Source organism: Sorex araneus, chromosome 3 (assembly GCF_027595985.1).
Source record: "Sorex araneus isolate mSorAra2 chromosome 3, mSorAra2.pri, whole genome shotgun sequence".
NCBI classification, from domain to species: Eukaryota; Metazoa; Chordata; class Mammalia; order Eulipotyphla; family Soricidae; genus Sorex; species Sorex araneus.
Window position 1 is genome coordinate 102,081,620 of NC_073304.1, and position 23,825 is coordinate 102,105,444.

The window sequence follows — 23,825 nt, forward strand, 5'->3', positions numbered from 1 at the left end:
TTTGCGGACCGCTGCTGGGCATGAGTACTCATGAGCTCACTGCATCAGCTCAAGGAAAGGCTACCCAGTATGATATCCCAGAATTCACAGTTGCTAGTACCTGACAGCAGCTGTGGTGTTGATGCCCGGTAGAGTTGGGTAGAAATGGAGACTTGTGTTCAGGGGCTCCCAACAACAAGTGTAACACCAAATAGACCTAGTATTTACTAGGATATTTGCATTTGCCAGTGCCTGGCAGCCTCTAAGCAGCTATATTTAAGCCAACCTGGGAAACCTCCTGTGGTCCCATGATGTGATGTTTGCTAAGACCTGAGGCTCTTAATGTGATACCAACAAAATGTCCAAATGTTCAACAAAGGAGTGAATGTGGACACAGAAGGCAACGGAGTGTTCTTCGCTTGTGTATTTTCTTTAGTCTCTGCAAGCCCTTTTGGCCTCTGGTCTTTCATTTCTGCTGCCTACTCTCAGTTAGATGTGGACTAGCTTTGTTCACTGGGGTAAGCAGATGCCATTCAAGGTGTTGTCTTTGGCTTGAATGCTGGGGACTGACCCTCCGGCTGCTTCAGGTTTGGAGCGGGAGCACATCTGGCAACTCCCTGCCATCTCACAGGGGGTTCTCTGAGGAGCAGCCTGTAGGCATTCCAGCCCTGACTATCATGGCCAGCTTAGTTCTTGCCTTCCACTCAGATTTGGTCAGAGCAGACCAAAGACTGCAAGCCCCCTCCCTATCCTTGGCAGCTGGCCTCCTTCTTCCTTGGACAAGGTTCTGTCCTCAGCATCTCTGTTCTGTCCCGTGCCCTCCTATGCTGGAGCTTTTGGAGTCTAACCCTCCTCATTGTCTCAGAGATGAAGATAGGTATCTCCAGTGGGCTTTCTGAGTGGAGCCCCATGCTGTGCAGGATTCCGGGTTAACAGCCCAGCACTTAACACTGTCTGGCGGGATTCTCTCTACTAGCCGTCTTGGCCCGTCCTCACTCTCTACAGGTGGCACATATGAGATGTGGGATACCCCTTTGTAAACTTTAGAAACTAAATTTATCAGATGGTGGAGATGGTCCACAGGACTCATGGAAGGCATGTCAGGGGCTCTGGTTTGATCACTACCCCTGTCTGGTCTCCTGAGCACCTACAGAAGTGACCCCTGAGCAGGCTTGAGCATCCCTGGGAGTTGCTCCCAAACAAAACAACCCCAAACCAACTGACCAAATCAACTGAACAAAATTATCAGACTGGGAGGCATAGAGGGGACTGAAAATGTCTCTCTTCTCCAGCCTCATCCAGTGGTGCTCAAACGTGTAGAGCTTCAAAAACCGTAATAACAGAAGGGTCTTCTGTGGGGAGACCCAAAAACTTGAAAAAGATTCTCTGACCTCTGAGCTCATGAGACGGTGCTTCACTATCCCGGTGGCATCCTGGGCTTGGCATTTCAGCAGAGCATCCGGGAGGAGTGTATGTGTATGTGTGTGTGTGTGTGTGTGTGTGTGTGTGTGTGTGTGTGTCTTCCTTCTCCATATTCTATCACAAAAACATGATGACAAAGAAAGGGACACAGACTCCAGGGGGCCCTTAAAAGGTGGGTTGTGCTTGCTGGACCCCGAGTCATCCTGGCTCAGGCAGGGAATGGAGGTACCAAAGCACGATATTATATTCTTTTACCAGGACACTCCTTTCCAAGGAACCCCATCTCTTGAGCTTTTCCCAAGAAAGGGGTGGGAGAGGTTTCTTTCTTCCTGTCAAACATATTGGTTCTGGATTCCTTTGGCACAATACAACATATATACGTATATATGTATGTATGTATGTATATATATATATATATATATATAGAGAGAGAGAGAGAGAGAGAGAGAGAGAAACTGAATCACTGGGAAGTACACAGCTACAAAGTTGTTCATGATTGGGTTTCAGTCACGTGCTATTCCATCACCCATCCCTTCACCAGTGTCCCAGTGTCCCAATCACCAATGCCCCCAGTTTCCCTCCTGTCCTCTTCCCCAGCCCACCTCTATGGCAGGCACTTTCCTTCTCTGTCTCTGTCTCTCTCCTTTTGAACAATATGGTTGCAATACAGATACTGAAAGGTTATCATGTCTGTCCCTTTACCTACTTTCAGCACTCAGTTCTTGTCCAGAGTGACCATTTCCAATTCTCTTTGGCACAGTGGTCCCTTCTCTAATCCTAGCTGCTGCCCCACCACCACTACCACTTGTGACAAGACTTGTCATGAGCCACTCCTCCTGACCCTTGTTCTCACTGTCCTTGGTATTAGCCTCATACTATGTTCTTTTTACTCCACAAATGAGTCCAAACACTCCGTGTCTGTCCCTTTCCCTCTGAATACGACTGCATGTGTGTGTGCGCATGTGTGTGCATGTGTGTGTGTGTTTGTGCATGTGTATGTGTGTGCTTGTGTGTGTGTCTGTGTGCATGTGCACACACATGCAGAGCAAATGTTCTACCACTAAATCACCTCCCTGGCTAATACTCTTTAAAAGGAGTATTCCAGTAGCCACCAAGGGGAAAAAAAAAAAGTCATGAAATGCGTGGGTAAAGTAGATTTGCGGTACTCAGCGGAGGGCTTCATGAAAGCAGATGGGGTTTTATGGGTTTTATGCTCCCTACCGCCCCCGTCCCCGGTCCCTGAGTCCTATCTGAAAGGCTGAGATGTCGCCCCGGGGAAGCGAAATATGAAAAAAGTGGCATTTGCTTTTGGTTCGCGAGGCCGAGCTCGGCCCCCACCTCCTCAGCCCCTGGGCTGGCACGGGAGCTGCGGCCGGGAGATGCCCCTCTGCGTTCAAACCTCTGGCGGCTTCCCCGGGGCCGGCGGGTGCTGAGGGGCGACAGCACGGTGGCTCCCCTCGGAGCCTTCCCGCAGGCTCTTCCCGGCCGTGCAGTTCCCACCGGGCGCTCGGGGTGGGTCCCGGCCGCCGCGATTCTCAGAAGTTCCCAGACGCGGCGGCGGCGGCGGGCGGGCGGCGCTGGCCGTGCGGGGTCCCCGCGGCGCGTCCGCGCGTCCGCACCCGCGAGTCCCGGGCGCGCGCGGAGCCGCCCAGTGCGGCCGGGCGGGGCGGGCGGCGCGACCCCCGTCCCCGGGGCGCTCGGCGGGCGCGCTCGCCGCCCGCGCCCCGCGCCGCCGCCGCCACCACCATGGCCCAGGCGGACGGGGAGGCGCGGCCCGGGCCCGGGCCCGCCGTGCAGATCCGCGTCGCCATCCAGGAGGCCGAGGACGCGGGCGAGCCGGAGGACGGCGGGGACGGCGCGGCGGCGCGGGGCGCGGGGGGCCCGGCGCGCTACCTGAGCCCCGGCTGGGGCAGCGCCAGCGAGGACGAGCCGAGCCGCGGGCCCAGGTAGGCTGCGGGCGCGACCGCGGCATCGCGGGGGGTGCGGGGGGAGCCCTCCGCTTGGCGTCGCGACCCAGGCTCCCAGGGGCCTGGACCTGGCTGCGGGGGGGACCCCGCAGGAAGCCCCTCCGGGCGGTGCCAGCTCTGCCCGCAGCAGGAAACTGTCCCCGCGTGAGCGCCTCCCGCTCCTCCCCGCAAGCCCAGCGGCGGCCGCCTCCCGGGCAGGCCCACCCGTCCGTGAGAGTGACCCCCGTCTCTGCCCCTGTCGCCCTGAGTGACTGTCAGCCCCCCAAAGGCCCCGCTCAGACTCTGACACCCCTGCCGCGGAGATGGGTGGGGGGGTCCAAGGAGGCGTGGTTGGCGGGGCCGGAGAGCCCACTCGCGCGGGGTTGGGGATCCTCGCGGGGCTGGCCGCACGCGTCTTTCCCAACAGGGGATTCCCATGTTCAGGGTGCCCCCACCTCCACCACCAGCCTCTTAGGTGCTTGCGTCATCGTTGCCGCCTGGGGTGTGCCTGGCTGCAGACCCATGACGGTACCTAGTGTCGGTCTCTGCCCCCAGCTTGGCCCCCAGTGGAAGGGTTCTGGCTTCCTTCTTGCTGCTCTGAGGGGAGAGCTGGGTCAGAACCGAGCGTCCTAAGCCAACTCTACAGAGCCCTCTTCCTCTGGGACTCCTGGACTTGCTTTTAGCTGACATAACCCTGCCAGGCAGTTTCCTCGGGCCATGCATCTTCCTCTTTGGGATATGATACTAACCTCAGGGCCTACGAGATAGGGGTACCGGAACTGTACCCCATCACCGCTGACTCTGCCTCAGTGGGGAAGGCCCTTATTGAGAGCCCTGTCAAGGGCAGTTGAGTGGAGACCAAGGTCTTGGAGGTAGAAAGTCCCATCTTTAGAGCTGGAAAGCTGGACAAAGCATGGGACACAGATGCAGCTAGTGCATCAGTCCTTCAGTCCCGCAAAGGCAGTTTCATTCATTCATTGGTTCTCTGCAGAGTATCCAGAGCATTAAAGAGCGACTTCATACACTACTGAGAAAAGGCTGCCACCAGCTAAATAATTTTCAGCTGAATTGCCCAGAATTGCCGGACCCTTCTGACTTAATTTGCCTGTGACTATGGCAGAAGGAGCCCAGGGACTATTTTTGAGATTTTATCATTAGCACTGATGAAAACTCTACTGTGTTCTTGGACTCAGAAAGAGGGATCCCTTGAGATGTCGGCCAGCACGGTCCTTGGGCCAGATGGGGCTCTTGTCCTCTCCTTTGGCCCCACTCTCCCTCTGGGCTCCCCTTCTCTCCCAGCTCCAGGGAAGCTTGTGTGTGTCCTAACAGGGGATTCCCAGGTTCAGGAAGCCCCTACCTTAGACACATGGATCATCCTGAAGTACTTCCAGCTGCCCACTGGCATGCTGTGCATCCTGGAAAATCCCTGGCTCTCTTCAGGGTAGTGGAGTTGACAGAGTCTAGTGGGCAGACAACAGAGCACTGGGAGATGACGCCAAACCAGTGTGGGAGAGGAGCCACACTGTACACTCTGGGTTCCATCTGCCATACAGCAGCCACTACTCATGGGAACGTGTCTGGAACCAGCAGGAGAAAGTTCGGGTTTCTAAATCTCAACCCATGGCTACCTTCCCTGTGTCTTATCCGTGATCCCAGCACCAGTCCTGACCCGCTTCCCATCCCCCAGACACCAGGGCAATTTTATGTTCACTAGCCCCTGTAGGTCTCTCTCACCTGTAGATCCCTCTATTGGATGGATTTCTAGTTATCCTTGACTCTTGGTTCTTTCTTTCCTACCACTCTGGTGCAGAGCTGGTTTGTCTCCTCTGCATTGCTCTGGTTCTCTCCAGTTGATGTTTTTTGGGAACCATCAACCCTTGAACTAGCTTGAGTCAGTTAGTTCATTGGAGATTACAGACTGGTAGTTTTCTAATTTTATCATTTTTTGTACATTTATTAACTGGCACTGTTCTATAAAAGAGAGCATACTAGGACCAGAATTGTAACTCAGTGGTAGAGTACATGTCTCATACAAAGCCTCGAGTTCTATGTCTTAGTAAGGATGGAGGAAGTGATGGAGTGAGGGAAGGAAGGAAAAGGGGAAGGAAGGAAGGAAGGAAGGAAGGAAGGAAGGAAGGAAGGAAGGAAGGAAGGAAGGAAGGAAGGAAGGAAGGAAGGAGGGAGGGAAGGAAGGGAGGGAGGGAGGGAGGAAGGGAGGGAGGAAGGGAGGAAGGAAGGAAGGAAGGAAGGAAGGAAGGAAGGAAGGAAGGAAGGAAGGAAGGAAGGAAGGAAGGAGGGAAGGAAGGGAGGGAGGGAGGGAGGAAGGGAGGGAGGAAGGGAGGAAGGAAGGAAGGAAGGAAGGCTCATAATTGGGGATTAAACAACCTTTCTCCTAAAGAAGCTGGCAGAAATGTTTGTCAGATATGAAAGAGAGAAGCTGATTTAAGGATCACATCGAATAATTTAAAGAAATTATTTCCTACTTAGAATTTTTTTTTGCAATTGGTTCCCATCATTATTTTTGATGTTCAAACTGTCTGATTCAGCTATGGAAGCCCCTTATATTGTTGCTCATTACACTCCCCAGGACCACGTCCTTTAGTCTCACGCACTTCCATGCTTTCTGATGGTCTTGGTTTCATTTCTGCTTTTGTCCTACTCCAGTTGTGGGATCCCGCTGTTTTGACAGGAATTCTCTGTTTTCCCTTCCTCTGAAGGAATGAAGGTATTTAGGAACCAATCTTGGGGTGTGGAGTTCTAACTTCTGTGACTGACTGGAGATATAATTCAGTGGCAAATTGCACATTTTGCATGCATGAGGACCTGGGTTTGATCCCCAGAACTCTCTGCAACCTCCTCCCCCTACACAATTCCAGTTTCCATGGGACATCATTGCTTTCAAGCCATCTCAGTAAATGCGAGACAAAAAATATTAAAAATGAATTTTGGGGGGATGGAGTGATAGCACAGCAAATAGGGCATTTGCCTTACATGCAGCCGACCCAGGTTCAGTTCCCAACATCCCATATGGTCCCCTGAGCACCGCCAGAAGTAATTCCTGAGTTCAGAGCCAGGAGTAACCCCTGTGCATCGCTGGGTGTGACCCAAAAAGAAAAAAAATTATCTTGTTAATCCCATGTCTATTTTAACATTACAGGTTTTCTGATTTACTTCTCTTAATTTTATACTGAAAGATCTTCATTCCTAATGGTCTTAGAATATATTAATTTTCTTGTCTAAAAATGCATTCAAATGACTTCTAGTTTTAATACTAAATATTAAACATTAACACTAAATCAGTGAACATGCCTACTTCTGATTTAACAGAACCTCGCAGGCTTCTTCCTCTCTGAGAGTAAGCACCTGCACCAAGAGTGCTTCTCCGTCATCTGGATGATGGCAGTGAGAGTCCCTGCTTATTTGTGTCAAATTGTGCCTGTCGTATAACTAAGTACTTTGTATTCGTGTCTCTTCCCTGCACCACAAACCATTTTTCTTTATTAGTTTTAATATTTTCATGGATTTATCAGTATTTTACAGTATGAAGAAATTTTAAGGGGTCAGCTCCATGTCCTTATCTGCCTATAATCATTATCTCTCTCTCTGACCTCCATGATTCTCCCACAGATGGTGCTGCAGAAACCCATGTTAAATTGCACCCCTTCCCCAGGCTTGGGAATATGACAATGGCATAGCAGAAGTCAGGGTTAAAGATGAAGGTCCTAGGGGATGGAGCAATAGCACAGCGGGTAGGGAGTTTGCCTTGAACGCAGTCGACCCGGGTTCGGTTCCCAGCATCCCATGTGGTCCCCGAGCACTGCCAAGAGTAATTCCTGAAAGCAGAACCAGGAGTAACCCCTGAGCATCACTGGGTGTGACCCTAAAAGCAAAGAAAAAAATGAAGGTCCTTATCTCTGTGATAAATATTGAAGAATGAATGTCCCTGCAGACAGATGTAACTCCTGCTGGAAGCACACAAGTGTAGTTAGCCCCTTATCTACTCCAGACTTGCAAATACAGCCTCTGCATTTCTTCAGCCCATTTCAACAAGGAACCTTTAGTTTTTAGGTTGTTTTCCTATTGTTTCATGGATGTTTTCCTATTGTTTGTGAAATTTGGTTGCTGGTTGGGATTTGGTTTTGTTTTCAGTGAAGTGAGAGAGTTTTATTTGGAGAAATGGAGGGGGAAGTAGAGGGAGAAAGTACCCATCTCAGGTTGCGATGTGGGTGAATCTTTCAGATAATTGCACACAATTGCCCTTTATGAACCATTTGAGATTTATGATTCTTTTCTGAAAATTAATGTTTTTATTTAATATCATTCAGTTCGTAACTGGAGCGATAGCACAGAAGGTAGGGTGTTTGCCTTGCACGCGGCCAACCCAGGTTCGATTACTACATCCCTCTTGGAGAGCCCGACAAGCTACCGAGAGTATCCCACCTGCATGGCAGAGCTTAGTAGGCTACTGGTGGTGTATTCAATATGCCCAAAACAATAACAACAAGTCTCACAATGGAGACATTACTGGTGCCCACTCGAGCAAATCGATGAACAGTGGGATGACAGTGCTTCAGTGCAGTGCTATCATTCAGGTCACACACTGACAGGCAATACTGTTAACAATTATGGTGTGTTTATTTTTTTTGGTAGAGGCAAGTCAAAAGGATCTCCACGTGCAAGATATTGGACCAGAGTGCTTTTCATGTTGTGTTCATTGTCTTCCTTGTGTCTGGCCACCATGCTCTTGGTCTTGGTGGCCAAAGCACCACCATAATTCTCCACAAAGATAGGGACATTTGCGAGCTCCTTCCTGAGTTAAGAGTCACATTTTGTCATTTTGTTTGTATATTTTCTTCTTCAAGATAACATTTGACTTGCTGCTCAGTTAATAATGTAATATTAGCCTGAGGAGTGTGTGTGTGTGTGTGCATGTGCACACACATGTGAGTGATGGGGGTCACATACAGAGTTGCCAGGCTCAAGACAGCAGGGCTGCCAGGATTGTACCCATTGCATATAGGGAATGAGGGATCCAAACTCATACCCATATGCATATGGAGTTGCAAGGTGCTCTTAGCCTCTGTGCCCTGAGCTTGAGAAATTTTATGAGAAAAGCACACTTAAAGATTTTATGCTTCACTTATTTCACTGAATCACTTATACGAATGTAAAAAAAATCCAGCTCTGATCTGTGGAGAGCCCCATCATCTGTTTTGAAATGTATCCCTAGATTTCTACCTTTGTTTTCATTTCTAGCAGATTTAACAAAAGAACTCAGCACTGCTCCCAGTTTACACCTTACAACAAAAAAAAAGGTGTAAGTGTAATACTTCTATGTCAAAGTGTTTTTAAAGCCTTCTTGAAAGGCCACCTAGGGCTGGAGCGATAGCACAACGGGTAGGGAGTTTGCCTTGCACACGGCCAACCTGGGTTTGATTTCCAGCATCCCATATGGTCCCCCGAGCACTGCAAGGAGTAATTCCTGAATGCATGAGCCAAGAGTAACCCCTGAGCATCGCCGGTGTGATCCCAAAAAGCAAAAATAAATAAATTAATTAATAAAAAGCCACCTGTAGCTCTACATTTGTGTGTCTCAGAGAATCCTGAGAGGCGTAGAGTCTATACCAGTGTTTCACACTTTGCATTGGGAAAGGATTCACATAACATTGATTTTAAATTTGTGCCATGTTGGAGGCTATGGTTTGGTACCAGCATGAAAATAAACAAAATGAATTCTACCCTACAGGAATTTAGAGTTCAAGCCACTTAAGACATATCTAGAAGTTGCTATGTGACAAGTATCCACAAGTGTTAGGAGAGTTAGAAATACAAATTCCTGGGAAAGCCACATTTGAGATCAACTTTGAAGTATTTAGCTGGGATTCAGACCTAAGAGAAAGAGTCAAGGTTATTCAGAGAGGAACAGTCTATAGAGAGGCATAGAGTCCACAAGCCTGCCAGACACCATGTCTGTTACTTGCTTGGAACATGGACTCCAAAAGGAAATAGAACAACATTAGGCAGCAAGATCCAAAATGAATCTGTAGAAAATCAAAGGACTTTGGATTTTGTTTACAAGGATCTAGAAAACATGATTCAAGTATATGGAAGTTATATATTAACAGTTGTTCTTCAAAACATAAAATAAGACACAGAGTGGAAGAGGCTGTAGGAAGACAGAACCCTGGGAAGGGTCCAGTGGGAAAATCTGTGAAGGATGCAAGATTAAAAAGGGGTATTAGGGCCGGAGCGATAGCACAGCGGGTAGGGCGTTTGCCTTGCACGCGGCCGACCCGGGTTCGATCCCTGGCATCCCATATGGTCCCCCAAGCACCGCCAGGAGTAATTCCTGAGTGCAAAGCCAGGAGTAACCCCTGAACATCGCTGGGTGTGACCCAAAAAGCAAAAAAAAAGGGGGGTATTAATGTCCAAGAAGTCACTTACATTCTTCCTTTAGAACAATTGTCTAGTCTCTACCTACCAGTGAAAAGTAAAAGTAATGATGATACTTCGAAAATCAGAAGAACAACTTTAGCAGATCTTTATTTTATATTCTAGGCCACGAGTAGAGAATATTTAGGTCAGCATGTGAACAATAGAGCAATGAGCATATTTTACAGAACTGTAGGACAATACCCATAGGAACTAAATGGTCGGATAGAGTTTGCCTTTAGGGTGAAGAGACGGAGTAAAGAATTCTGCTTTCTATATAAAAATTCTCTGATGGTTTTTTGGTGGTATATTAAATGGGAAAAAATCTCTCTGATGAGCTATTAATAGTGTCCCTGGGAGAAGTAATGGGAACACTCAGAGTAGAGGAGAGAACAGATGGCAGACTGCAGACTCGAGTCAACACTTGATAACTGACTCAATGTGGGGGCAAAAGTGATCATTTAACAACACCTCTTTGTCTTGATCCTAAGAGTGTCGCAGAGTGACAGGGAAAGTGGTGGCAGGGGCATTTGGGAAGGAAGAGAGTAGGTTTTCCTAGGATGGCTGCAATGGATGAAAAGGTGCCAGGATTCAGATTAAAACAGAAACCTTCTTCCCTGTCCCAACAGGATGCAAGGCTTTCCTCTGCAAAGGCTATTCCGTGAACCAGGAAACACTGCATCGTGCTTCCAACTTGGAAATGGGCATTTCTGCTCCCAGGATCCCCCTTTGGAGGTGCAGCAGTAGCTGGCAAGGTCAGGGAGAGTGGTCTGCTGCATGCAAGAAGCTCCTCAATAGTTTGAGACCGTGAAGGGACAAATCATTTCCCTGGAAGATTTTTTTTCTTGGTAGTCTTTAGCCATACCTGATTTTGCCAAATTTGGATAGTTGGATCCTGAACAGAGTGGATTTGAAGCCACTCCAGATTCTCCAAGGAAGGGAGTAGCTAATGATTGAGCACAGTACAGGAGCAACAGAAGAAGGGAGGTAGAAGTCGTTGGGGTTAAAGTGTCAAGGAGCTCTTTAGGGAGTGCTTACATGTGAAAAGAAGAGGAGAAAGAAGACAGTGGAAGAAGAGTCGCATGGGAAGAAGAATCCCATAGGCTGAGGGGGAAGAGTTTCAGGAAGGTGGTCAGTAGTGCCCCATCCTGCTTTAGGAACAAGAGACCAAGAGGAGATCAAGTATCTGGATGTTGCAGATTAATTCTTTATACACACAAAACAAGCCTGAGGTGGGAAGCAGGTGGATCCCCAGGGATGCTGTGGCAAACTTGAGTGGATGGACTTTATTTTCACAGTAAACTTGAGAGTTCGATGTAGAGTCTTCCCGGGGCCCGTGACTGACCATTAGAAGAATGAGAGATTATTAAATAGGCACTGCAGAATGGCAAGATTGTATCATCTCTGCCTTTTGATATGCTTTGCTTATGAGTTTGCTTTTATAATAGCTTCAACTGCTCCAGCTGTGGGGTCAGACATACCGGGCTGTGGCTCTCTTGGGTAGTTTGATTACCCCTGACACAGGTTAGTTTGCCAGTATCTTTGGGGTACTTTGTCCCCAACTTCACCCAAAATTATTATCACAGACCTTCCACATTACCCTTTTCCCTTTTATATATGTCAGCTGAGATTAGAATGATCTCTGCATTTGTAGTGCATTTATCTGTTCTAGTTAAGTTTTTTTTTAACACTACTTGGGGTATATGCTTTCTCTAATGAAGTAAAAAATATGTTCTGTTCCTCATTCATTTCCTTTTAAAATTTTATTGATGGTCACACTGACATGTGGCATAATTTAAGGACTTCTTTTCTCAGTGTAATGTTAAATTGAGAAAAATATCATCGATAGAATTATCAATTCTAATTATATCAATATCTATTAATGTAAGTAATAGAAACCCCAACTAACAAGTGAGATAAATAAATGGGATTTTATCTTTCGTGTGTAATAATCTGAAATCTGCAGGTAGATAAGTATAGAGGTATCAGTTCTGCAAGTCAGTCAAGTCAAGTGCAGCCTCTTGACTGGTTTCTTGTGGTAGTGAAATAGCTGCTACAGTTCCAGACATCACATCATCTTCATGTTATTAATCATAACACAAGAGAGGTGAGGGAGTGAGTCATTTTTATATCATTGTATCACTGTCATCCTGTTGCTCATCAATTTGCCTGAACAGGAATCAGTAACGTCTCCATTGTGAGACTTGTTGTTACTGTTTTTGGCATATTGAATATGCCACAGGTAACTTGCCAGGCTCTGCCATGCAGGTCGGATACTCTCGGTAGCTTGTCGGGCTCTCCGAGAGTGGTGGAGAAATCGAAACCTGGGTCGGCCACGTGCAAGGCAAATGCCCTACCCACTGTGCTATGGCTCCAACCCATCATTTTCATAATTTCTTATAAAAGAAAGTGAGAATGAGTTTGCTACTAGAAATGGTATGTGGATAGATTATTGTCTGTCATAGCTACCTTTAAGAAAATTTGGAAGTTATCAGCTTTTCCAATGTTTAAGTTGTGCTTGACCTGTTAAATTTTACAGACTATCTTAATATATTTCTTTAGTTTGTCATCCCATTTAAAAAAGACTTCCATGTATTTATTTGGATGGGGGTAGGGTTTTGACTATACCCAGCGTTGCTCAGGGCTTACTTCTGATGGGGCTCAGGGTTCCATATGTAGAGCCAGGGATCAAACCTGAGTTGGCTGCATGCCAGGCAGGCTGAATCCATTGTACTTTCTCTCTAGCCCCTAAAAAGAACTTTTAAAGTTAGTTGCTTTGATAGTTTGTTTTTCTTCAATATGCTCTGGGGGATTGGTATATCTTATTTATTTATTTTAGTTTGGGGGGTACTCCCAGCTGTACTTAGAAGTAACTCTTATTAATTTTTTTAAAATTTGTTTTAACTTTTGGGTCACACCCAGCGATGCACAGTGGTTATTCCTGGTTCATGCACTCAGGAATTACTCCTGGTGGTGCTCAGGAGACCATATGGGATACTGGGAATCGAACCTGGGTCAGCCACGTGCAAGGCAAATGCCCTCACTCCAGCCCCCAAGGGGTAACTCTTAGAGGTGTTCACATGACCATGCCAGGGTCTGCTATGTGCAAAGGAAGCACCTTAACCCCTAGACTGTCTCTCCAGGTCTGATATTCTTATGGAGAGGAAGATGACGCCTTCCAGAAGGACACTGCTAGCAGGTGTGGCTATGAGAGAGTTTGGTTCCAGATTCTCTGTCAGATCTTACAACATGTGGAAGGTTCTGGAGACACTGCAGTTAAATTTGAATCCTAAATCTGTCTCTTACGAATGCACAAAGGAATGTATCCAACAGTTACTGAGCTTAGCTAAGGGTAGTCTGGCACTTACGAAGGTCTTTCCACTTGTCTGTTTAGTCTTGACAACAATCCCATCAGGATAGGGCCTGTCAGGATTCCCAGTTCACAGATAATGGAAATGCCATGTCTAAGTTGATTCAGCTCAGAAATGGTCATTTGAAGGGCCAGAGCAGTAGTACAGTGGGTAGGATGTTTGCTTTGCACTTGGCGCATCTAGGTTCAATACCTGGCACTACATATGGTCCACTGAGCCTACCAGGAGTGATCCCTGAGTATAGAGTCAGGGGTAAGCCTGGAGCACCACCAAATGTATTCCCCCCAAAAAAAATCCCAAAATAAAAATGGTCATGTGAGGATTCCAGCTCAGGTGTCTAAGTTGAGAACTAAGGCTCTTCTTTCCACTTTTGCACTGTTTTCTTGAGCAATCACACAACCACTTTCCAACATCTTTCCTCCCTCTAACTCCCCTGTCCTGTATATTGGCTACCTAGTCTCATGTTGTACCCCCATTTGAATAAATTTCACCTGTGGCCCCTTGTAATACTTGGGGATCTCATAGGGATTTCCACTGGGGATAACAGAGTGCCAGGTGGAGAAATGCTATTCTGGAAGCCAGGACTTGGAGACGAAACGGGAGGAGAGCTATAAGAAGTACAAGTTCAGGGCACCCTGTGGACAGACGGTGGGGCTGCTCCCCCATGTGAGCACGTTGTGACCTTAAGGACTCTTCTTCCTTGACAAAAGCAAATGTATGGGTAGAGCGATAGTACAGCAGGTAGGGCACTTGCCTTGCTGACCCTGGTTTGATCCCCACACAGTCCCTGAGCCCCACCAGGAGTGATCCCTGAACAAAGAGCCAGAAGTAAGCCCTGGTCACCACCGGGTATGACCCCAAAACAAAAAAGCAAAAGCTTGACTGCTTAGCTGGTGGAGGGCAACGCCTGTTCCTCCACAATCCTATGACCATTGATCCGATTTCAGGGCTGACCTGAGAGCTTTTCTGGTGCAGCTGGAATACAAGATCAACACCAGCGGGCATCTTAGAACCACTGACATTCCTTCCCCTTGTTTGTGGAGTCTGGAGGTTCAAAGGCCAGGGCTGAGCAGGAGCCCCCTCCCCCTTCCCTCTCAGGGCCTGAGACAGGTTTGCCGCAGTCTCCTCATCACTTTGTGGTGGTGGTGGTGGTGGGGTTGGTGCTGCCATTTGTTCTGTGATTTCTCTTTTGGGGAGACACACCTGGCACTGCTGTCAGGGATCAAGCCAAGGTTGGCCCCATGCAAAGCAAATATGCCACCCACTGTACAATCCTCCCCCTGCTCCTGACTTCTGCTGCTCATGCTCATTTCTGTCGCCCCTTGGTGCTCTGTCTCCTGGTGTCCTCAGATTCTCCACAGGACACCAGTCACGTGACCTGGGACCCTCCCGACCCCCAGTACGAGGCTCTCTGCAGGATGCCTGCTTCCAGAGGAGCCCTCTTTGAGGGCCCTGGGTGGGGCTGTCAGCAGCCCATGCCCTCATGCTTGTCTCTTCACCCCTGGCCTCAGCAGTGCCCCGACCAGCGGGGGCGAGAATGAGCGAGACGAGCTGGAGCAGGAGTGGAAGCCCCCGGACCAGGAGCTGATCAGGAAGCTAGTGGAGCAGATCGAGTTCTATTTCTCCGACGAAAACCTGGAGAAGGATGCCTTCCTGCTCAAGCACGTGCGGAGGAACAAGCTGGGCTACGTGAGCGTCAAGCTTCTCACATCCTTCAAGAAGGTGAGCCCCCCTCAGCCACGGCCCCCGAGTGCCAGCGCTCAAGGCAGGGGCCTGGTCCTTGACATTCTCACCCCCTGAAACCAGGTGCGGTGTTTTTTTTTTTTTTTTTTAAATCATTTCCTCTGGGGCTTGAAAAAGAGATAAATGATCCAAGACAGGAAGAGACATGCAATTAAGAACCTCCTCCCTCCAGCCTGAGAGATAGTGCCAGGGTAAAGCGCCGGCCGTGCACGCGGCCCACCCAGGGTTGCTCCCTCATAGGGTACCCTGAGCACCTCTAGGAGTGAGCTCTGATCACTGCATCATGGGACTCAATACCCAACTCCCCCCTCACCCCTCACCGCCAAAAGAAGAAAGGAAAAAATGGAAGGAGGGAGGGGAAGGCTAAAGGAGAGAAGGAAGGAAAGAAGGGAGGAAAGGGGTGAGGGAGGGAGGAGGAGGAAGGGAAGGAGGAAGAATGGAAGGGAAGATGGGAAGGGAAGGAACTTGTCCACTCCCCTTATAAGGGTCCCGGAGAGGGGGAATGGGACAGGACCTGGTTGGCCTGGTGGCACTCAGGGGATGTTCTTAGCGCATTTAGGGTGGCACTTAGTTAAGTTCAATTACTTGACCAGACATATGGGGGGCCCTGTGCCCAGACCTAGTGACTCAGTGGCCTGAGAGACACTTACTAGACATGCCAGGAGGTGGGACTCAAACAGCCTATTTCTTGAATAAACAAGAGGAGGAAGGCAGGTCCAGAACCCCAGGAGAGGCGATCTAGCCCCGAGTATCAGCCTCCTCAAGGGGGTCTGGTGGAAGAGACACACCCAGGGGTGGCCAGCTACACAGCCCTCTTTGTGTATTATAGGTTTTGTTTGGGGGCATATCCGGCTGTGTTTGGGGCTTGCTCCTGGCTCTGCGCCCAGGGATCACTCTGTTTGGGGCATGCTCTGGGTGCCAGGGCTCAAGCCCAGGTCAGCTGCATGCAAGGCGTGCACTTCTGGCTTCTTTATATTTTTGTTTGGGGTGGCTACACACGGGGGTGGGGGGTGGGGGGCTCAGAGGCCACTCCAAAGCTCTGTTTTGGGGGCTTGTCCTGGAGGTACAAGGGGAAGACCATTCAGAGCTGGGTTCAACTTGAGCCCCCTGCATGCACAGCTTGCCCGTGGCCTCGCAAGCCGTCTCCTGGCCTCTGCCGTGCAGAGTGGCACTTGGGCTTCAGTTCCCGCCTCCCAAAGGGCTGGTGGAGCTGCTGCAAGAAGAACTCTGCGTCTCCCAAGGGCGCGCTGTGTTTACTAGGGAGGAGAAGCCCCACCCGTCCCGTTGCATAACGAGATGTGTAACGCTCGGGCCTCGGCTGGGCTGCCTGTGCATTTTGTCCAAGAGCACTGAATGAGGGCCTTTCTCTGGGGGCTCTCTGCACTCGCCCATGGATCTCTCTCCTCTCTTCCACTTCTTTCCTTCCTTTGGTTGTCAAACATCCATTCCGCCTCTTGAGAGTGATGTTAGACCAGGGGTGTGAAAATGAATGTGGCTTCCCCCCCAGCCTTTGGAGAGCCGGTAAGGAGGTGACTGGTGCAGTGTTACATCAAGGCCGAGCTCCACATCGGCAAGTGAAGGGCACAGGACTGTCGGGAGCTCGTTGATCAGAGCACTGAGCCCTCTCTGGGGAACTGAGAAATTTTCTTCCCAGAGGCAGTGAAATGGAATCTTGGAGGAAGAGCAGGACCTTTCAAGGTATGAGAGAAGAGAGGGACGGTTCCCATGCAGAGAAGCATGTACGAGTTCTCACCAGAGAACTGAATGAATGAAGCAGCAGTGGAATCGTCCCATTAGTTCCTTAATTTCACCCCAGGGTTCTAAGCGTCAGAGCAGAATTTTCCTTTTGGACGCCAGAGAGATCACCCGGGGGATTAAGGCGCAGGCCCCGGAGCCCTGGAGATGGTCAGGCGTGAAGGCACTTGTTTGCTTGCAGCACCTGGGCATGATGTCCAGCACCCATATGGTTCCTGACCCTACCAGGAGAGACCACTGAGCACAGAGCCAGGCGTCAGCCCTGAGCACTGCCGGGGATGGCTCAACTCTCCTTCCCCAGAGGCTCTGGCCTTGCCCTCAGCCGACCCTGGTATCCGTGGTCCCTTGAGAACTTCCAGGAGCATCCCTGGAGGCCTCTGAGCACTGCTGGCTTGGCTCCGGCCATTCCTCCGTCCTGCAGAACCCAGACAGTAGCAACTCTTGGACGCTTGCATGGAGCTGCCCAGTTGTTGAGAACTGCCTAGAGGGACCCTGGACCTCTTGAGCACTGTTGGGGGACTGCTCCCTTCAAAATTAATTTTCCTTTTTTAAGTTGCCTCTGTAGGCCTATTTAATGGGGCAAACACTGACTGCAGAGAATGCACAGAGACCCTCTAAACTGAGAGCAAAGCCCCTTTGCTACAGAGGGTCTGGACACTACAGTGGGCAGTCTCAGTGATGAAGGTATGTCTCAAATGTGGGCCAACTTCTTGTGATGGTGCCGAGATGGACCCCGGTTCCTCTGAAGGTGGTGGCTGGACGCTCCTCTCAGGGCCCACACAGGCCCCCACACTCAGACTGCAGTCAGCGCTGCCGCCCCCGCCCCCCAGTGCCTTGCTCCTGGCTCTGGACAGTGACTCGGCCTTTGCCCATTCCTGTGCTCCCCACCTGGTTTCACTCCAGAGAGACACAGCTGGGGTCTCTCATGGGCCTCCCCACTGGTACCAGTTCTGGACCCCAGCTTGACTTGGCCCACCTCAAGTGCCACCCTTTTCTGGACTGGCTTCTCTGCCCTCAGCCTGTGTGATGGTGACTAAGCCCCTAATTCTGTGTGTGGCTGCCCAAATCCTCAGCCCAAGTCTGAACCACTGTTCGTCATGCTGCTGGAGCCTCGGGCTCCCCCACCCTCTCAGTCCGTCAGCCTGCCCCGCTCCTGTTCAGGGCAGTGCTGGCCTGGGCTCGGGGCTCCTGGGCAGGGCATCTGCATGGGCCTGGCTTCCAGGACTCCGTGGCGTGGCCTCACCATGCTGGCTGCAGCTCCCCACTCCACCCACTTCCACTCTTTCTTTGGGGTGACTCATTCTGCCTGGCATTCCCCTCACCGGAAGTGGTCCTCTCTAAAAGTACCGCATTACAATATAAATATAGCTTCTATATACTGCATTGATACGCACAATTTCCAGCAAGGGAAGAGGAGGGAGGGAATGTTTCATCATTTGCCATGAGGCCCAAGTTGGATTTAATTCCCAGTTGAAGCGGCCCACACATTTTCGGGAGATACAGAGGTGAACTATGAAAGATGCTTTGAAGCCTTCGATGTGTCAGATGAATAGAAACAGGAAAAAAACAATTTCAGAGGAACTTAAAATACCCAATACCCTGACATGCTAAAATACCCAAGTGCTATCAAAATGGTGGCATGAAATATTTGAAATAATTGTAACACATGATAGTTATTGAGTCCACATGTGAGCTAGATGCTATTCTAAGTTCCACATATATGAAATACATGTCTGGATGCAGATATTTATATCTATAGTTCTTTATTTCTCCTGGCAGCCCTGTGAGGTAGGATCACAAACAACCCCATCTTCCACATGAGATCCTGAGAGGTTGAAAAGCTTCCGGTCTGTTGGGGGTGGGATGGAGAGACTGGCCACACCTGGCAGTGTTCCTAGCTCGGTGCTCAAGAGTGATCCCTGCCCATGCTCAGGCGTCCATCTGTGGTGCTGGGGAGTAAATCCGGGTCACCTCCAACGTGGCCATACGCAAGGCAAGTAAGTGCCTCAGCTCCTGTGCTCTCTCTCTGGCCCCAGCCTCGAGCCTCGCTGCCAGCTCAATACTGTTTGTAGCCAGCAAGGCTTACTCTAGGTCCTGCAGGCTTGCACTCTCAACTGGCTCCGAGCAGAACGGAATGTTTCTGTTGCCATGGCAGGTTCTGGTGGGCAGCCTGGGCTCAGGGGCCCTGCTTTGATTGACGCTGTAGAAAGTGTGTTTGCTCCCGAGAATATTTGCCTATCCACACCAGGTCCAGGTGCCGAGACAGGTATTGCAGGGTAAGGAGAGCAGGACGGAGATGCAGAGAACACGGGGAGACAGGCCGAAGGCGGCATTCCAGATCTGCTTTGTGTTCCCAGGTGAAGCACCTCACGCGGGACTGGAGAACCACCGCACACGCCCTGAAGTACTCGGTGATCCTGGAGCTGAACGAGGATGAGCGGAAGGTGAGAAGGACCACCCCCGTCCCGCTCTTCCCCAATGAGAACCTCCCCAGCAAGATGCTCCTGCTCTACGACCTCTACCTGTCCCCCACGCTCTGGGCCCTGGCTGCGCCCCAGAACGGCAGGCTGCAGGAGAAGGTGATGGAGCACCTCCTCAAGCTCTTTGGGGCCTTCGGGGTGATCTCGTCTGTGCGCATCCTCCGGCCCGGGAGGGAGCTGCCCCCGGACATCCGGCGGATCAGCAGCCGCTACAGCCAGGTGGGGACCCAGGACTGCGCCATCGTGGAGTTTGAGGAGGTGGAGGCGGCCATCAGGGCCCACGAGTTCATGATCACGGAGTCGCAGGGCAAGGAGACCATGAAAGCTGTCCTGATCGGGATGAAGCCGCCCAAGAAGAAGCCTGCCAAGGACCGGAACCAGGACGAGGAGCCCGCCGTGAGTGTCCACCTCAACAAGTCCCCAAACAAGAGGGTCGAGGAGCTGCAGTACCTGGGTGATGAGTCCTCGGCCAACAGCTCCTCTGACCCCGAGAGCGACCCCACATCCCCCATGACCGGCCGGCGGCACCCGCTCAGCAACAAGCTCGTCCCCGCCGGCCCCCAGAATCTCTTCTTAAGTCCCAGTGCCTCCCCCTGCTCCAGCCCCTGGAGCAGCCCCTTGGCCCAGCGCAAAGGGGTCCCCAGGAAGTCCCCCCTGGCCGAGGAGGCCAGGCCGAACTGCAGCACCAGCCCCGAGGCCCCGCGCAAGGGCACGGACTACTCCTCCGACAGCAGTGTCACGCCCTCGGGCAGCCCCTGGGTGCGAAGGCGCCGCCAGGCCGAGCTGGGGACACAGGAGAAGAGTCCCGGAGCCAGCCCCCTGCTCTCCCGGAGGGTGCAGACTGCTGACGGGCTGCCCGTGGGTGTGCTGCGGTGGCCCCGGGGCCCCGACGACACCCGGGGTTTCCACAGGGGGCACGAGAGGAGCCGGGCTTGTGTGTAAATACCGTCTGGTTTTCATGAGCAGGGTCCTTGGTATTCAAGGGCACGCACAAACACCTGGCATGACCTAGCTGACTCTAAGCACCGCCGCCCCTCCCCTCCGGAAGCTTTTGTATCCTGCAGTCCTCTTAATTTATACCCTGGTCAGTCGTGTGAGCTGTGCAGTACCCTGTGGCGCTCAGACCGTGCCTCATTCAGAGCCCCTTGTCCTCCCTGCATGACTGTCCCTGCGCTGAGGGTGCTGTGGGCTCTGCCGGGTGTGGGGCGGGTCTGACAGTTGACCTCTCTTCAGAGTGGGGTTCTTCCCGGGGGCCCAGCTGGGCCGTGCTGGGTCGTCGTGGGAGCCAGAAGAGTTGTGTGGTGCATGGGCAACTGAGTCAGCTAGCCGCATGGCGTCCTCCGAGACCAAATCTATGGGTCCCGTCACGTGAATAAATAATAAAACACCCAACCAGGAGTGCTGGCGCTAATGTCCTAGTGCTTGACCAAAGTCTGTGTCCAACTCACCAAACTCATAGGGCCAAGGGAAGTGTGCCACAAGACCCCGAGTTATTTAACAGAGACACATTTCCTTTTTTCTTGTTCTTTTCTTTCTTTCCTTACTTCCTTCTTTCTCCCTCTTCTTTCTTTCCTTACTTCCTTCTTTCTCCCTCTTCTTTCTTTCCTTACTTCCTTCTTTCTCCCTCTTTTCTTTCTTTCTTTCTTTCTTTCTCTCTTTCTTTCTTTCTTTCTTTCTTTCTCTCTTTCTTTCTTTCCTTCTTTTCTTCTTTCTTTCTTTCTTTCCTTCTTTTCTTCTTTCTTTCTTTCTCTCTTTCTTTCTTTCATTCTCTTTCTCTCTTTCTTTCTTTCTTTCTTTCTTTCTTTCTTTCTTTCTTTCTTTCTTTCTTTCTTTCTTTCTTTCTTTCTTTCTTCTTTCTTTCTTTCTTTCATTCTCTCTTTCTTTCTCTCTTTCTTTCTTTCATTCTCTCTTTCTTTCTCTCTTTCTTTCTTTCTTTCTTTCTTTCTTTCTTTCTTTCTTTCTTTCTTTCTTTCTTTCTTTCTTTCTTTCTTCTTTCTTTCTTTCTTTCTTCCTTTCTTTCATTCTCTCTTTCTTTCTCTCTTTCTTTCTCTCTTTCTTTCTTCCTTCCTTTCTTTCTTTCTTTCTTTCTTTCTTTCTTTCTTTCTTTCTTTCTTTCTTTCTTTCTTTCCTTCTTTCTTTCCTTCTTTCTTTCCTTCTTTCTTTCTCTCCCTCTTTTTTGAGAAGTGTTGCTCAGGAGGCCCAGGGGCCATTCTCTACCACACTGGGCCATTGGGTCAATGCCAGGGCCTGAGGCTTCAATGCTTCATGGGGCCAGCAGTGCCAAGGACCACCATGGACCACTCAATCACTGCTTAAGGACCTCTGGGGCCATACCAGGAGGCCAAGTGATGCTAGGGATCAAAGCAGCTTGGGTAGCCGCCTTGCATGTATCCTAATACCTGTACTAGTTCCCCAGCCCCCACATTTCTTAAATGTGCCCTGGCATACTCTGGGATTCTGGCAGACTAAAGGGCCAACAGAAATTGTGCTGATGCCAGAGATTGGTATCTCTCATCATAATAGAATCAAACCAAGTGAAGGCAATTTTGTTCAGCCCAAGTTCTCTTCACAATGTCCTTGGATTAGCAGCATTAGCATCACCTGGAACTTCTAAAAACGTATATTTTCAGGCCCACTGAAACAAAAACTCGGTAAGAGAGGGACCTAGATCTATATTTAGCACACTTTCCAGGGGACTCTACTGAAAATTTGGTCTAAGAACCGCTGGTCTAGACTAAGGTTGTAGGGCTAAAGGTCTGACTCTTACGTTCTCTACTTAGTAGTTCTGTGTCATAGGAAAGCTACTGTCTCCATCCAGTCTTGCTGTAGTTTTGAAAAGCATTTTGTCTGGATGCCTGTGTCTGAAATGCACTTGACCTTTCATCAATGTTAACACCTTTTTATTGGATTATTGTCCATTATCATTGCAAGTGGACTGGAAGTAGCAGGAAGAGCACTAGCCCAAGGTTCAGCATTGTCTTCTCTGCCTTGAAGGATTAATTCACTGTCACTGTCATCTGGTTGCTCATCGAGTGGGCACCAGTAACGTCTCCATTGTGAGACTTGCTGTTACTGTTTTTGGCATATCGAATATGCCACGGGGAGCTTGCTGGGCTCTGTCTGGGTTTGATTCTTCCGCCCCTCTCAGAGAGCCCGGAAAGCTACCGAGAGTATCCTGTCCACACGGCAGAGCTAAGTCACATTTAATAGAATTTCTTAATAATTATCAAATAGCAATCAGACATAAGAGATTATGCTGAGTTTTTCCATGTATACTCCTCCCAACCACCATACAAGAAAGGCTTAACTATTATATCTTTTATTCTGCAAGAAACAAGGACTTTCATGCCTTGAACTACACTTGGTAAAACTGATATTACAAGCCGGAATACCCACATTTTCCCTCTGGCACCTTCTCTCTTTTCTCCTTTAAAAAAAAGGTACATTCTTGATGATGTAACCTTAGTATATAACTTGTTATCAAGGTTTTAGGTGTACAACATTGTTATATGATGATCTACATACACTGCTGCCACCAGACATGTAATTTCTACCCATCACCACACAAGTGAGTCACTTTGCCCATTTCATTCACCCCAACTCTGTTCCCTTGTGGTAATCACCAATCTGTTCTCTATGATGAGCTTGTTTCTGTGTTGTTTTAATTGTTCATGTCTCTGCCTATTCCTTATGTGGAATATATGAGTGAAATGTTATGGTGTTTGTCTTTTCCCTAATTTACCTCACTTAGCCTCATACTGTTAAGGACCAACCTTGTCATGACAAAGGGCATGGTTTCATCTTTTGTAGTGCAGTAGTATTCCATTGTGTATAAACCACATCTTAATCCACTGGTCTGTCAGCAGATACTTACTATTTTCCTATCTTGGCTGTAGGAAATAATGCTTCAATGAACAGGAATGCATATAGCTTTTCAAATGAGTGCTTTTATGTTTTTTAAAATAAATACCCAGAAGTTGAATAGCTGGATCTTATGAGGTTCTATTTTGAAGTGTTTGAGAACTCTCAGTACTATTTTTTATAGTGGTGGTATCAATGTGTTTCCCACAATGATGTACAAATGTTCCTTTGTCTCCACATCCTCACCAACCCTTCTTTCTTGAGTTTTGTTAATAGCATCTTATCAGGTGTGAGCGGTAGTTTGGTTCTGCTCTGCATTTCCCTAAGAATAAATTATGAGGTTAGGGCTGTAATGATAGCACAGCAGGTAGGGCATTTGCCATGCATGTGGCCAACACGGACTCAATCCCTGGCACCTCATATGATCCACTGAGCACCACCAGGAGAGAACAGAGCCAGAATCAAACCCTGAGCACCACTGGGTGTGGTACCCCCCAAAAAATACCCGAAAACCAAGACTAAATGATGAAGTGCATCTTCTCCTATGCCAGTTGGTCATCTATCTTTTTTAGAGATGTGTCTATTCAAACTTTCTGTTCATTGTAAAATTGGTTCGTTTTGTTTGAGTTATGTGCATTGTGTATGGATGTTGAATATCATTGCCTTTTTCATTTTTATAGTGATTTTGTTTTCTTTTACATTTTTAAAAAATTTTATTGAATCACCGTAAGATAGTTACAAACTTTCAACTGTGCAGAAGCTTTCAGTTTTCGTCTTTTTAATTTATTTTTCTCTTGTTTATCTTCCACTAGTATTGAATCTACAAAAACAATGTG

General features: G+C 49.2%; 1 protein-coding gene across 2 annotated transcripts; it reads left to right on the forward strand.

Moving 5' to 3' along the window:
- The first annotated feature begins 3,083 nt into the window (after nt 1-3,083).
- LARP6 (La ribonucleoprotein 6, translational regulator) lies at nt 3,084-20,805 on the forward strand. 2 transcript variants are annotated; one of them, XM_055132384.1, is made up of 3 exons: nt 3,084-3,347; nt 14,662-14,872; nt 19,006-20,805. In XM_055132384.1, exons 1-3 carry the CDS (start codon nt 3,148-3,150, stop codon nt 20,068-20,070), a joined length of 1,476 nt encoding a protein of 491 aa, XP_054988359.1. In that variant the 5' UTR covers nt 3,084-3,147; the 3' UTR covers nt 20,071-20,805. The 2 variants fall into 2 exon arrangements, with proteins under 2 accessions (XP_054988359.1, XP_012788920.2); XM_012933466.2 differs by having other exon boundaries at nt 14,665-14,872; nt 19,006-20,803.
- Nucleotides 20,806-23,825: the final 3,020 nt, after the last annotated feature.

Excerpts from the sequence above, each read along its gene's own strand:
- LARP6 (XM_055132384.1), top strand. The coding sequence starts at position 3,148 with ATGGCCCAGGCGGACGGGGAGGCGCGGCCCGGGCCCGGGCCCGCCGTG. Across the intron at positions 3,348-14,661 it reads GAGCCGAGCCGCGGGCCCAG|CAGTGCCCCGACCAGCGGGG; the intron begins GTAGGCTGCGGG and ends CCCTGGCCTCAG. Across the intron at positions 14,873-19,005 it reads TTCTCACATCCTTCAAGAAG|GTGAAGCACCTCACGCGGGA; the intron begins GTGAGCCCCCCT and ends TTGTGTTCCCAG.